This window comes from Sinocyclocheilus rhinocerous, unplaced genomic scaffold (genome assembly GCF_001515625.1).
Source record: "Sinocyclocheilus rhinocerous isolate Xijiao unplaced genomic scaffold, SAMN03320098_v1.1 scaffold1534, whole genome shotgun sequence".
NCBI lineage: Eukaryota > Metazoa > Chordata > Actinopteri > Cypriniformes > Cyprinidae > Sinocyclocheilus > Sinocyclocheilus rhinocerous.
This window is the reverse complement of record NW_015638992.1, coordinates 849,469-865,072: the sequence shown is the minus strand read 5'-3', so window position 1 is coordinate 865,072 and position 15,604 is coordinate 849,469. Positions and strand designations below refer to the sequence as shown.

Below are 15,604 nucleotides of genomic sequence, written 5' to 3'. Positions count from 1 at the left end.
TGATGCGGAGGAGACCAAATTTTAGTGGCGCTTTTTTTTTTTTTTTTTTTTTTTTTGTGCAATGGAAGTCAATGTTTTTTCTATATTTTTAAAATTAATTTTAAATTGAATTAATATTTTTGTTCATAGAAGATACATTAAACTGATCAAACTCTAAAGGCATTTATAATGTTACAAAAGATTTATATTTCAAATAAATGCCATTCTATTTAACAAAAAAATCCTGGAAAAAAATTGATCAATTTCCACAAAAATGTGAAGCATAAATTAAATTTTAAAATATATTCAAAGAGAAAAAATTTTCAATTATTCCACAATATTACTGTATTAGTTTTTCTGTATTTTTTTTTTAAATAAAGCAAAAAGCATTAAAAACATCTTACAAACCCTGAACATTTCAACAACAAATGATACAGTGCAGCATACGAAGTTGAAATTCAGAATACAAAGAAAAACATTTTTTTCAGTAAACTGGGGAGTGGGGGGAGGGGGTTATTTGCTACTAGGCACTACTTCTTGTGATTTCCATGTGGGAAAAAAAGTCTTTTGATTGACAAGAGGTTTATTAAATGTTCATTTTTGGGTGAAATAACTTTATAAATCAGACATTTTTGGTCCCTCTCTTTATCTCCTCTTCAACAAAGAAAGTGCTCAACAGAAAACCATCAAAAAGCAAAAGAAATACCCTCAAACTCATTGTGTTGGTGTGGTATGAGTGAGATGGTATTTTTATTTTGTCGTCTTTGATGAGCTGATCTCCGTTATCAGCGTGATACTGAAGCACATGAGATGCGATTTAACTGTAAACCTTCTTTAAATGTCAATACTTGTTTTATATAGCGATTAGAATATAGACTATTAAGGAAAAGCTGTCATACGCAAACATACTGTGGTGGTACCATGGTACATGATTGAATATGATTGCCATATTCATATACTATGGTATTTACATGTACTGCAAAGAATACCATAGTATTAATATCATGATCCTGTCCAAAAATCCATGGTATTACTGTGGTGCCATGTCTGAAAACCATGATTATCACCATTGTAGTTTTTTTAAAGAGAGACACTAATCACTATAGAAAATGTGGTCTTTTTAAGAGATTTTTAGGGTTTTGTTAATCTGAGGCTCTCAAATAAAGTGTTGAAATGTTTTCCCAGCATCCTCCCCTGTCCTCCCCATCCATTGTGGCTCTTCTGTTCAAGGACACAAGGCAGTTTCCTTATTCCAAATCCTGTTTTGCCGTGCGATTGTGAAACTGCAGACACAGAGGTGTTTCTGTGGTGTAAGATGACTGACTAACCCAGCCAGAGATATGGGTGTAGTTTTTAATAATTTTGTTGATTTATTTGATTGATAATATGCTGTTTTATTGAAGTAGTATAACAAATATAAAACATACATTTTATAAAAAGCCTAAAATGGGATGTGCGAGATTCTAAGGTTTTTATTGTTTTTTTATGGTACTGCTTTACAAACGTTAATAACTCATGCTAATCTGTTATGCCTTAAAAACTAAGTTTGACTATGGTTTTCAGATTTAGAGATTCAGGTAAGTTCGGTCAAGAGATTTATTAGTATTTTCTGTTATGTCATGTAATTGATTAGTCAATAACAAACTTTTTCAACGTTTATTGTGTTATATGAATTCTCAAAAACATGTTATTCTCCTATTTGCCAATTTTATATGATTGTTTTTGCTCCTCCGTTCCTCTCTCAGTGGTGAGAAGTGGTGATTATTACCTGTTTGAAACTGACAGTGAAGAGGAAGAGGAAGAGGAGGAGAAAAAAGATGAAGAACCACCCAAGAGATCAGCCTTCCAGGTGAGTCTGCAGAAGAAAACAGATTGAACTTCTCTGGAATCCAGCTTACATTTATTCTTCTCAGTTCGCATATGTGTTTTATGGTTTGTATCATTTTTGATCCATCAGACTTTTATGGCTCATTTAGTGTGATATAGAGAGAATTTGGAGGGAAAACAAAATATGCAGTTTGGTGCAGACGCTGATACTTATATGAACAAAAAGTATAAAATTCTGATAGTTTATAATGTAAATCAGTGAAATCTTTGTAACAGTGTAGCAGATACTTATATAAATGTGTGTATATACTGTATATATATATATATATATATATATATAGTTTCTATGTTAAATATGAACATGTGGTTTGGTACTTCAGGATGGGTAGATGGTTAGATGGATAGATGGGTGGGTGGGTTTGTGGATGGATGGATGGATGGATGGATGATGGATGGATGGATAGATGGGTAGATGGGAGGATAGATGGGTAGATGGATGGATGGATGGATGGATAGATAGATAGATATCAGTCGTCATGAGTAAGATGATATTTAATGCTTAGTTTTATGGTCAAAACATAAAATGCAATACAATCATGATTGAGAGATGAACAAATAAACATTCCTCAAAAGCACCAGTGTTTTTTCCAGAGCATCTGTTGCGGCGGTTTTATCCATCTGTTTAGTGACAAACTTGTGATTTATTGTTCATGTGTTGTATTGTATAGTGTTGTAACTGTTTGAAGGGCTTCAGGACTCTGATGCTGTGACTTTCTCCTGGTTTTTCTCCTCTCAGCGAGCGATCAGAAAGTTTGCTTCGGCCCTCGTGGCTTTACCCAGATCTGTCATTAAACTGCCCAAAACTGTTCTGCAGTATTTAATCAGGGCGGCCAAGGTACCACCGCGGGGAACGTGTCATCTGTGTTTCCATCTCTGTGTTTGTTGATGGTGTTTTAGTGTAAGATTTCCATTCCATGTTGTTCCAGTTACGATATTTGTAAAAAAAAAAAATAATAATAATAAAATGAAATGTTGAAATATAACTCCTTTGAGGATGCATGGAATGGAAATGATTTTAGGGTGTTGTTCATTGTTTAATGTGGTGTTTTTTGGGAAGGTACTTTATTTTCTCCAAGTCATTTCATTGTCTTATTTCTGTTTATTTACTTTAAAGGTTTTTATTTGCTACTAAATTATGTGATTTGCTCCACTGCATTTGAGAAATAACCACAAAAAGCATCAAACCATTTTACACTGAGCGTTCACGAATCATTCAGATATTAGTGGAGCAAAAAACATTTACTCTCTTTGAATTTTCCATTTTCTTGTGTAACCTGGATTCAAACAACTCATTCAATCCAATGAATGAATAAAAACATGTCAATACACATGTATAATACAAGTCAAAAATGCAAATGGATTTCAAAGATTTGGAAAATTTGGATGGAAAACAGTTGTTTGTATTCATTGTGGGTATTCTGTGGTGGATGTGCTTGTTAATCCAGTGTCAAATTCAGACTTTTCAGGGGTTAAAATACAAATTCATGGTCTAAATGATGCATGTAATATATGTATGTTGTGAACAAATTTGAATCATGAGTTAAATTTCATCTGGCTTCCTGAAATGGCTGAACATGTGACGTGTGTGTGTTGACGTTCTTGTGCAACACTATTTAAACATAGCATTAATAGATGAATTCATATTGATGTTCTGTAGTTTGTGTATCACACCTGGATCGCTGACTCTAAAGCAGCCCTGAAAGAAAGAGGCAAAGGGAGACGTCATTTCTGGAAGCGATACAGCCGCAGACGTAGAAAAGACAAGAAAGAAGGTATGGCAATCTTTATCATCTGAAAATTATTGAAGCTTGTTTCCACCACCAATAAAAAAGGTAATTGTGGCATTTCAATTATTCAGAATTGTTAGACATAAAAGCAGAATTGCATATTGTGAGATAAACTCAATATGCAAGATATAAATGTGTAATTCAGAGAAAAAAATTCAGAATTGTGAGAATAAAGTTGTGAATTATGAGAAGTCATAGTTACCTTTTTTATTATTTTTCCCATGGTGGAAACAAAAAATAAATACAAATTGAGAGATATAAACTCAGAACTGAGAGATGTAAATTTGGAATTGTAAGATAAAAAGTCAGAATTCTAAGTTTATCTGACGTTTTTCTCAAAAATGTGAGTTCATATTTCTCAATTCTGAGTTTATATCTTGTACATGTGATTTCTTCAGAATGTGTCAGAAATAAAGTCTGAATTATGAGAAGTTGTAATAAAAAAAAAATTCCCATGGTGGAAACAAAAAAAAGAGTCAGAATTGTGAGATGTAAACTTGGAATTGCAAGGAAACAACTCTGAATTCCGAGTTATCTTGTAATTCTGACATTTTTCTTTTTCTTTTTTTTTTTATTCATTTATTTCACAAAAAGGGACAGTGTACATTAATCAACATTCATGAATGTAAATGTACCCAAATTAGCCCGAAGGCTAGTTTTCATTAGTCCCTTTGCCAGATGTTATTAGGCCAGAAACAAAAAAACAAAGAGAGAATTGTGAGATAGAAATAGACTCATAGAAAATTGAACTGAAAAACTGTGGCCATAATTATAAATTGATCTCATGGATAAGCAACTTCCTGTGTGTAGGTCATGTGGCGATAGAGATCGGTGAAGAAGATCGTCAGAGTTCAGAGGAAGACAAAACGGACGGACCAGGTGTGTACATGGAGCGCATTGGTTTCCTGTTCATATAAACTTCAGACAAACCAAACTAACCTTTCCACTTCCTGTAGACAATATCATCAAGAGGGTCGTCAACATCATCAAGTTCACCTGGGTGCTGTTTCTGACCACCGTTGAGAGCATCACCAAGTGGCTGAACTCCGTCTGCAGAGAATACATCGACATCTCCACCGTTCTGCGCATCGAGCGCTGCATGCTGACCAGAGAAGTCAAGAAGGTTCTGCTTATAATATATAGAAATATATTTTTAAATGTAATGATGGCAAATGATTGCAAAAATTTCCTAAAATTAATTCAACTTTTAAGTTCAATAATATGTGTAATTTAATTTAAAATACACCAAAAAATGCTGTTGGTACCTCTTTGGAACTGAAACAAGTTTATGACTATAGTCTAACAATTAAATGAATCAGTTTAGCTGATGTTGGTCTAGAACTGATCCACTGTGTTGTTCGTCCTGCAGGGAAACGTGCCGTCCCGTGAGAGCATCCATGTGTACTACCAGAAGCAGATGAAACTGAACGGATCTCGTGAATCTGGACTGGACCGGATCAGTGAGGAGGACTCCTGCTCAAACAGAGAGCGCCGCAGACGAGTCGGCCACAGCCTGGATTCCTTCGCTTCCAGAGACAGCATCTCCAGGTCTTCTGCTTTGACTTGTATCATTTATAGAGTGAATCTCACGAAAAGTATCAAGAAATTATGTTTCTACATTTCAAAAGAATCAAAACAAAATTATTAGAAAAGAAAAGGTTAAGATTTTTTGCATTGACATAATTTTCATGACATTTGACATTCATGATATTTAAAGTTTTTCTTATCTCAGGAGCAACATTTGAGAATCAGGAGACTTGGCAACCTCATTCTCTTTTTTTTTTTTCAAATTTTTTCTTGTCATCATTTTCATTGCATTATATTTCCGCTCATGTCATCTGTCCATCTGTCCATCCATCAGCGCATACACCGAAGCCACCATGCTGTTTTCCCGTCAGTCCACCTTGGATGACTTGGACGACATGCCTCAGAATATTCCCAAAACCAGCGAACGCGCTCGTCCCAAACTGCGCAAAATGTATGGTCTGGACATGTCCAACTCCTCTGCGGACAGCGGAAGCAGCGTTATGTCCAGGTGCTGGACTCGTCATCATCACATCTTCATCACCCTCCACACTCCCATCAGGCTTTGTTTTTTTCCCCCTTTGTTTTGATTTCAGCATTACATAAAAAAAAAAGAAAAAAAGAAAACAGGTTTACAATGATGAATGAACAACCGAAAAGAAAATGCTAAATGACTAAAATAAAAATTTTAGATTTTTTATTTATTTTAAATATAACAAAATTTAATATTTTTTAAATATGTGATTTGTATTAGTTATAACAATAACAATATATTTAATATTATTATTATTATGTTTTTATTATTAATTTTAATAACAATAGTTGAATTATTATTATTAATCATGATAGTACATTATTTTAATATATCATAATAATTCTAATATTTTGTATTAGAAAAATAATTAAATGTGTTATTAAAATTAATTCAATTTAATATTGATATTATTAATATCATTATTAGTATTATAAATACCATCTAGTGGAAAGAAAACATTTAACATAACATTTACTAATAGTAATAACTATAACAACAACAGCCATAATAATAATAATAATAATAATAATAATGTTATTATTAATCTAAAATAATACATTATTTTAATAATAAAATATATATAATGCATATGTTTTTATTATTGTAGCATAACAAAAATGATTGGTTCTACATAATGAACATTTATGATGTATCAGACATCAATCGGCTTCTAGAAATGAATAAAATCCTAAAAAGGATGATATTTCAGTAGTAAATACACAAATCTTTACAAAGTAAGTATTTAAATTTTCTATTTGTGTATATTTTTGTAGAGCATTGCAGGTAGTTGTGTTATTCAAAGCCAATATTCAATGTCAAAATGTCTTAAAGGGATAGTTCACCCAAAAATGAAAATGTGATGTTTATCTGCTTACCCCCAGGGCATCCAAGATGTAGGTAACTTTGTTTCTTCAGTAGAACACATATGATGATTTTTAACTCAAACCGTTGCAGTCTATTAGACTTATAATGGCAGTCCACGGGCACCACGGCTTTGAGAGTAAAAAAAACATACACAGACAAAACCAAATTAAACACTGCGGCTCGTGACGATACATTGAGGTCTTAAGACACGAAACGATCGGTCTGTGCAAGAAACTGAACAGTATTTATATAATTTTTTACCTCTGATTCACCACAATGTCCAACTGTTCTGAGCGCGTTCTCAACAGCCGTCGCGTGACGTCAAATAAATACGGTTGGGCAAAAAATTCCACATTGTCTGATGATTTATCAAAATCATCTTCCATTGTGATGACCTGTACTTCTAATTATCTTTGCATAGAAACAGTCACTAATGAGGCATCTACTTATATATATCTATGTCTACTATGCCAGAGCACGTACATGCGTCGGATGTTGTGAATGCGCTCAGACATTGCGGTGGATAAGAGGTAAAAAATTATATAAATACTGTTCAGTTTCTTGCACAGAAGGATCGTTTCGTGTCTTAAGACCTCAATGTATCGTCACGAGCCGTAGTGTTTAATTTGGTTTTGTTTGTGCATATTTTTTTGACTCTCGAAGCCATGGAGCCCATTGACTGCCATTATATGACTAACAGACTGCAACGGTTTGAGTTAAAAATCTTCGTTTGTGTTCTACTGAAGAAACAGTCACCTACATCTTGGATGCCCTGGGGGTAAGCAGATAAACATCACATTTTCATTTTGGGGTGAACTATCCCTTTAAGATGTTATACTGTTCACAGATTGATAAGTTTACAGTGGTTGTTTTGAACTCATCAGTTGGTGTTGTTTTTGTGGTTTTGCTTCTAGTGAAGCTACTCAGTGCGTCACACTGTTCTCTCGGCAAGGAACCAACGACACTATAGACGAGGTCGAGGACGAGAGAGAACAGGTGCAGGTGAAAGAGGAGGAAACCACAGAGACTGTTGAGGACAAACCTGAGAGAGCAGATCATGAGGAAGTGAAAGAAGAAGAAGTGAAACAGGAAGCAACGAATGAGCTGGAAGAGGAAGTGACACAGGAAGCAACAGATGAGCCAGCAGAGGAAGTGACACAGGAAAAGACAGATGAGCCAGCAGAGGAAGCAACAGATGAGCCGGCAGAGGAAGTGACACAGGAAGAGACAGGTGAGCTGGAAGAGGAAGTGACACAGGAAGAGACAGGTGAGCTGGAAGAGGAAGTGTCACAGGAAGTGACAGATGAGCCAGCAGAGGAAGTGACAGGAGACGTGGAAGAGGAAGTCCAATGGGATTCAGTGGATCCAGAGGAAGCAGTTGAAGATGTTCAGGTTCCTCAGCTGGATTGTGAGGAGCATCAAAAAGAAGAGCAGTACATTACTGAAGATGAGGATGGTGAACAGCCGATCCGACAGGATGAAGGTGAATCATCAGGACTGGAGAACGTGATCAGCGGGCATCTTTTCACCCCGGACACAGACGCCCCCAACACCTCGGACGCTGACGTGCCGCCCAGCTACAGCAAAGCCGTGAGCTTCGACCGTCTGTCTTTGAGCTCGGACGAAAGTGACAGTGACAAACGGCTGATGCTGATGACGCCCGACAGCAGATCCGATCTGGACGACCCTCTGCTGCCCTCCATGACCACCGATCTGACCGCCAGCGAACTGCTGCTCAACAAGTGAGTTCTTTCACATAGAGCTTGTCTCGATTACATCACAGCTTATTCAGAGTGCTCTGTGGTGTGTTATTTTACTATTATTTATATAGTAGTTTTTATTAATATTTTGAATTAGCTTTTATTTTTTATATATTTTCAGTAATTTTTGAGCAATTTTGTTTGTTATTAGTTTTAGTTTAATATTTCTAAATACAGGTGCATCTCAATAAATTAGAATGTCGTGGAAAAGTTAATTTATTTCAGTAATTCAACTCAAATTGTGAAACTCGTGTATTAAATAAATTCATGTCTGCATGTACAGTTAAACAAGCACTGTCTCACTCGTCCTGTAAATATAAGCGCAGACATTTGATATAATATTAATTTTAATACCCGAGTTTCACAATTTGAGTTGAATTACTGAAATAAATGAACTTTTCCACGACATTCTAATTTATTGAGATGCACCTGTAGTTAAATGGATAGTAATTTTATTATTTGCTTTTGTCAGTTTAATTAGTTTTTGTTTTAAAAATATATTTACAGTAAATAGTTGTCATTTTTTTATTTTAGTTTTATCTCAGTAATTTATGAGCTTTTGTCATTTTTAGTTGTTTCCTAAAATATTTCTAAATGGTTGCTTTTTATTTTTATTTAAATTTTAGTTATATCCTTAGTTACTAATTTTATGTGTTTTGTCATTTTTATTGGTTTTGTTTAAAAATAGTTGCCATTTAGATTGTTTTATTTCATTTAGTAAATTTATGATGTGCTTTTGTTATTTTTGTTTTTAAAGATATATCTAAATGGTTGTAATTTATTTTTATTTAAGCTTTAGTTTTGGCTTCATCTCAGTCATTTTATTATGAGCTTTTGTCATTTTTATTAGTTTTTGTCTTTAAAGATATTTAAAAATAGTTGCCTTTTAATTTTAGTTAAGCTTTAGATTTAGTTTTCAGTTAGTCATTTTATAATGTGCTTTTGTCATTTTTAGGTAGTTTTTCATCTTAGTTCTAACAACTATATCTTTACATCTGTAATATTTATAATTTAATATAATATTTGATGTATTAATTTAATGTATTTTATTTCAGCTTTATTTTTATTTAGCAAAAATATTTTAGTTTTAGTTAACAATAACAACATTGCTAATATTCAAATATTGCTGGTGCTCTCATCACCAGCAGAACTGGAGCACAATGGAAGTGTGAATTGTAGGTAAGAGACTGCCTGCATACGGTCATTTAATGGGATCTGTTTTTGCGCTGTTATCCAGAATGTTCTATGATGAGGAGCTGGAGAATTCTGAGCATTTCTATAAATCGCAGCCGCTCGGGCTCCAGCTGTGTTACGCTCTCTATAACCTGCTGGTGGCGCACTCTGAGATGGTCGGTTACCTGGTCATCATCCTCAACCACATGATCTCGGCTTCCATGGCAACACTGGTGCTGCCCATCCTCATCTTCCTGTGGGCGATGCTCTCTGTTCCTCGGCCCAGCAAGCGTTTCTGGATGACGGCCATCGTGTACACAGAGGTCAGGGTTTGTTTTCAGTGAATGGCACAGATTCTGTGCAGACCCAGTTATACATTCAAGTTATACACCCTCAGGCCATCCAAGATGTAGTGATTTTGTTTCTTCATCAAATTTGGAGAAATGTAGCATTCACTTGCATTCACCAATGGATGCTCTGCAGTGAATGGGTGCCGTCAGAATGAGAGTCCAAACAGCTGATAAAACATCACAATAATCCACAAGTAATCCACACCACTCCAGTCCATCAGTTAACATCTGGAGAAGACAAAAGCTGCATGTTTGTAAGAAACAAATCCATCTGCACAAATCAAGCACCATCTACAAGCCAGAACAGTTTAAAACAAATGTAGGTGGATTTTGATGTGAGAAGCAACAGGAAGCATTATTATGGATTAGGACTTTTGTCCAGAAGTGCAGTTAAAACGCCGCAATGATCCCTTCACAAGATGTTAACTGATGGACTGGAGTGGTGTGGATCACTTGTGGATTATTGTGATGTTTTTATCAGCTGTTTGGACTCTCATTCTGATGGCACCCATTCACTGCAGAGCATCCATTGGTGAGCAAATGATGTAATGATAAATGTCTCCAAATCTGATGAAGAAACAAACTCATCTACATCTTGAATGGCCTGGGGGTGAGGAGATTGTTAGCACATTTTTATTTTTGGGTGAACTATTACATTAAATATAGGTATAAATAATTTGTAAATGTGTTTTTTTTTTTCTCCAGGTCACAATCGTCGTCAAATACTTCTTCCAGTTCAGCTTTTTCCCATTCAACCAGAACCTGAATGTCACCAAGGGGAAGCCATACCATCCGCCCAACATCATCGGCATAGAAAGGAAAGAAGGATACGTGCACTATGACCTGGTTCAGCTGCTGGTGCTGTTTTTCCACCGATCCATACTAAAGGTACATACTCTCATTTGCCACATCGTAGTGATGATTGTTGTGGCGGATCTAGTAGCACTAATAAAGCTTGTCAGTAAAGCAACTTTGAAGCATAATAAAAATAATTTTAAAAAAATTTGTGTCTAGCCCAGCTGACAAAAATACAGTCTAAGAAAGGTTTGCTAATGTTCCCATAAAGTTATGAAAACATCATTTAGAAAAGTCACTTTTTTTTCTTAGTTATGCCACAACGTTTAAATGAACATTCTATTTTATAATTTTGGGAACGTTACATTTGAAGGTTTGAATGTTCTCTGAATATTCTGAAATGGGAAATAACCCACGAATGTCCAACTAAAACATAAAAACTAGATAACTTTGAACAAATGCTCTTTTAAAGTTACTTGATGAACGTTGCTCACATAGGCGGAGGGTGAACCAACTCCAGGGTAAGGCTAAAAGCAGCCAAATCTATTAAATACAAACATTATGTCTTTTTAGGCAAGAACCAGACATGGGTGTCATGTAGGCTAATAAAATATGTTTAATGGGACTGAATTTGTATTTAACGTGATTACAATTTAATTAAAACTTTAGACATTTATAATTATATAACGTGTATTCAAACGGCGAATAAATAGTATAGCCTACAGAAAGTGACATTATCACTAGCTTTGATCTATCGCGAGTTTAAGCACTCTCAAAAAAAACTATCATTATAATCACTGAAGCTGTCTACACTGCGAAATTAATCTCTTACTTACATTGTACGTACATCTGCGTTTTGCTGTTTATGATGAGAGAATTCGCAAGAGTCCGGATTTCAGTCAGCGAACACGCGCGCACTCAACAAAGCTGATGAGTTTCAGCGATGACTCATCTGAACGCCTCTGATTGGCCATTGCATTCCTAAGCTCAACGGAATCGTGTGTGATTGGTTATAATGCGCAAAACTGTAAAAACGAAATGAAATACGGTGCAACATGAGCAGATCTTAATCTAATGCCGCGATCGAATCGACACTTTCTATTCATTTCCTCTTTGTTAGCAACAGACGCAATATATTTAATTTGTTTGTGCAGGAGCATTTTTGTCCAATTTAGTGGCATTTTTGCCATAAGACCCCGTGGCCCTCCGCCTATGGTTGCTCATAACTTTTGAGAGAACGTTCCCTGTTAGCTGTGAGAGTTAGCAAATGCAAAGATAAATGCAGAATACATAGAAATTAAAAACCTAAATAAGTATATTTTGTCATTATATTTAAATACTATATGTTTGCATATTTATTTGAGCTTTAAGGTTTGCACAGGAATGGATTTTGCATTCCAAAATCTTGTTCAGAATAAATACTGGCTGTTTTCTACTTCAGTTTTTAGATGTTTAGCGACTTAGATGAGAGATCAGAGCCGAGATTCAGCTGGAAACATAATTCACAAGAGAAAGGAAAAATTGAAATCGCATCATATGACCCCTTTAAGAAATCTAAACGAAGCCACTACACTGTTGAGAGCTTTGAAAACCATAAAATGGATTTTTAAAATCAATTCCTAGCGTTTGAGGTTTCTCTCCTCCTCTCTCCAGGTTTCAGATTATTTCAGAAAGAGCTTCAGCATGACATTGCACTTTTCACCAGGATACATCTGCAGAATCGAGACCTATCTGAAACCCGGAGAGGAGAAAATTATACATTTTACAATCATAACATTTTGCACTGACATCTTTGACGATAAGGAACATTTAGTAACTAAATACATCAAGTCAAATGTAATTCTTAAATGCAAAAGCAAAGGTTTACCTGTTCAAAAATGAGTGTGTGGGAAAAGAATTCAAATGTACTTTATTTACTTCTACAGTTACTAAATGTTTCTTACTGTGAAAGATTCATCAGTGCACATTATACCGTAGTTAAAAAAGGCAAAAACATTAAAATCGTATAATTAAAAATATAAATATTATATAAAAAAATATAAATATTATATAAAACATTCCTAATAATAATAATGCTTATATTATATTATTTGTATATTAAAAATCAGTTAGAAAATTACAATTAGAACATTTATATATCTTTACGTTTCAGATTTTGCCGTTTTTGTGATATTACTACCCTAGTTAAAAAAGTGCAATGTCATGCTGAAGTGTTTTTTTTTTACTTCTCTTTGATTTTATGAAATAATAAACACTGCTTGTAAAGATTTGTGTGATTTTAAAACGCAACCCAACAAGCCTTCAGAAAGTGTTGGTTGTTAAATATTATACGAGCATTTCAGATTTATTTAATGGGGTTTGCAATTATTTTGCAGCCCTGCAGAATCCATTTTAAAGCCCTGATTTTGTTGGTTTTTTTTTTAATTATTTAATTTATTTTTATTGCTTAATGTAATGGTATTTAAATTTTTGTCTTGTTTCCAAAAGTGCCATTTATTTACTTTACAACTTTGATTAAACAGGCAATAAATGGGTCTTGGATGAATCACAGTTTTCCTTTTCCAATCCTGCGATACCTTAGCGTTTGTTTTCCTGAATTAATGCCGCTGCTCTCTCTCTCTCGGGCTCAGTGTCACGGTCTCTGGGATGAAGACGACCCTAAAGCGTCCCGTAAGGATGAGTGTCTTCATCAGGACGATTCTGTGGAGGAGGGGAAGATGGCGGTGGCGATTCCACCTGAGGAAGAGAAGAGGAGTTCTCCAGCGTACTCGCTCAAGTCCGTGAACCTCGGCATGTCCGTGGACTCGTCCCAGGTGCACGTGCAAATACTTTACCCTGAGCATCGGCCTCACCTGCGGCGGCAGAGCACTAGCGGATCTCACCTGTCCCGCCGCTCATCTGTGCGCTCCAAACGCGGTGAGAAGTCTTGACCCAAACATCGTTTCATCTCAAATTCACATGCATAGCACGCATTGGTTTTACTAGCACTGGTTTCATCTTGATCTAGCCGGTGGACAAGCATCGTCATTTTAGACAACTAGCGAAATAACTAGTTTTTTCTTGGAAGTTTATAGTCAAGCATTACTATGAGTTTAACTATGTTGACGTTTGGTTGCTTTCACAGGCAGCACAAGCACACGGAACAGCATTCGAAGGGAAAACAGCACCATAGAGCCAGAAGTACCACAGAAGAGCCGCAAAGAAATGATCATGGAGAAGATCCGAGAGCAGCTCATCAAAGCAAAGGTTTATGTGATCAAAAAGTAAGTGCGTTTGGAAAAACAGATGTTATTGTTAGAATAAATAAATAATACATTTTATATATTAAAAAATCAAAAAATAATAAAAATAAAAACGAATGATAATATTTATAAATATTATATAAAAAGAATGTATTTATATTAAAGAAAAATAATCGTTCTCCACCACTGAGGCAACTTTTCCTTTATGTGGATGCAGGAAACAAATAATATTAGTGTATATTACAGTATATTAAACATAATTTTTAAGGACTATCACACAATTTTTTTGGCCCATGTTTTAATTTTAAAGAGTAAATCTCAGTTGTGCAATACTGTTTTCCCAAAAAATTACTAGAATTATATTTTAAAAGATTACATTGTTAAAGTTTTATGCATACATTCTCTTGGATGATAAATTTGCATGAAACTATAAAACAAAGAAAGAATCCAGAAAATTAAAACAGAGTTTTTTGAATAAAAATATTTCAAATGGCACTATTATTGTTAACATTTTAATAAATTATTACATTGCTAAAATTTAATGAATTCAATTGATCAGACGTGCTTTTTGCTCATTTAAATTTAATTAAAGTATTAAAACGGAATCCAGAAAAATTTAAAATGAAAAACATTGAATTTGGGGAAAAAACAAAACAGATTTCATAGTGCCCTACACTTTAAATGATCCAGTCAGTTGGATAATTGATAAATTCAAGTCATTTTTCTCTCATTGAACAGATTATGTAAGTAAAATAGGTTATGAATGCCATTTCATGGTGACTGTTTTGGCTGATTGATGCACACGCTTTCATTCTTTATCCTGTTTTTAATATGTTATATTAGCCTGTCTCTTTATATTATCTTCTCTCTTCAGATTGGTTGAGTTCTATCAGCCCATCCGTCAGTTCTTCTATAACCTGATCCACCCTGAGTACAACGCCGTGACAGATGTTTACGTCTTGATGTTTCTAGCAGACACTGTTGATTTCATCATTATTGTCTTTGGCTTCTGGGCATTTGGGGTAAATTTGAAAGTATTTGCAATTAGTATTAAAAGTATTTTTAAAAAATGTACACATGATGCATGCCAGTAGACAGCTAGGTTTCAGATCAGATCTGCCTTTTTCTCTTCTAAACGGACTCTTAAAACGAACTCTCCTTGGCTGTGTGTTGATGTGTGTTTTGTCTGGCTCACAGAAACATCAGGGAGGTGCTGATATCACATCCTCGCTGTCAGAAGACCAAGTTCCCGGGCCGTTCCTCGTCATGGTGCTCATCCAGTTCGGCACGATGGTGGTGGATCGCGCCCTGTACCTCCGCAAGACAGTGATGGGAAAAGTGATTTTCCAGGTGGTCCTAGTGTTCGGCATCCATTTCTGGATGTTTTTCATCCTACCAGGAATCACAGAGAGGTAAAAGAACGATGACAAACAGGATGTAGAAATTAAATGTGAATTAAAATCATTCATTCAGGACCGTTTTGACATTATATTACATTAGAAGTTCATTAATCCTTTATATGTTTGATAGATTGAAATACATCATTTTGCATATTATTAACAACATTTTTATTTTCATCAGCAAAATGCAATTTTACTGAGAGTAAAATGAACTCAAATTAATTAAGGCCTTGTGATTTCCACAATGTGAATCCATTCCAATTGCAGAATTAAAGTATAATAAATAAATAAAGTATTATATATATATA

General features: G+C 34.9%; 1 protein-coding gene across 1 annotated transcript in view; it reads left to right on the top strand.

Moving 5' to 3' along the window:
- Nucleotides 1-15,604, top strand: part of piezo2b (piezo-type mechanosensitive ion channel component 2b) — a 110,185-nt gene that overhangs the window by 82,041 nt on the left and 12,540 nt on the right. Inside the window, 13 exon segments of the mRNA XM_016566511.1 lie at nucleotides 1,725-1,828; nucleotides 3,524-3,643; nucleotides 4,481-4,532; nucleotides 4,610-4,776; nucleotides 5,023-5,201; nucleotides 5,515-5,688; nucleotides 7,491-8,318; nucleotides 9,574-9,832; nucleotides 10,565-10,747; nucleotides 13,285-13,570; nucleotides 13,779-13,917; nucleotides 14,771-14,918; nucleotides 15,094-15,308. Of these exon segments, the coding sequence (XP_016421997.1) occupies nucleotides 1,725-1,828; nucleotides 3,524-3,643; nucleotides 4,481-4,532; nucleotides 4,610-4,776; nucleotides 5,023-5,201; nucleotides 5,515-5,688; nucleotides 7,491-8,318; nucleotides 9,574-9,832; nucleotides 10,565-10,747; nucleotides 13,285-13,570; nucleotides 13,779-13,917; nucleotides 14,771-14,918; nucleotides 15,094-15,308 (2,854 nt within the window).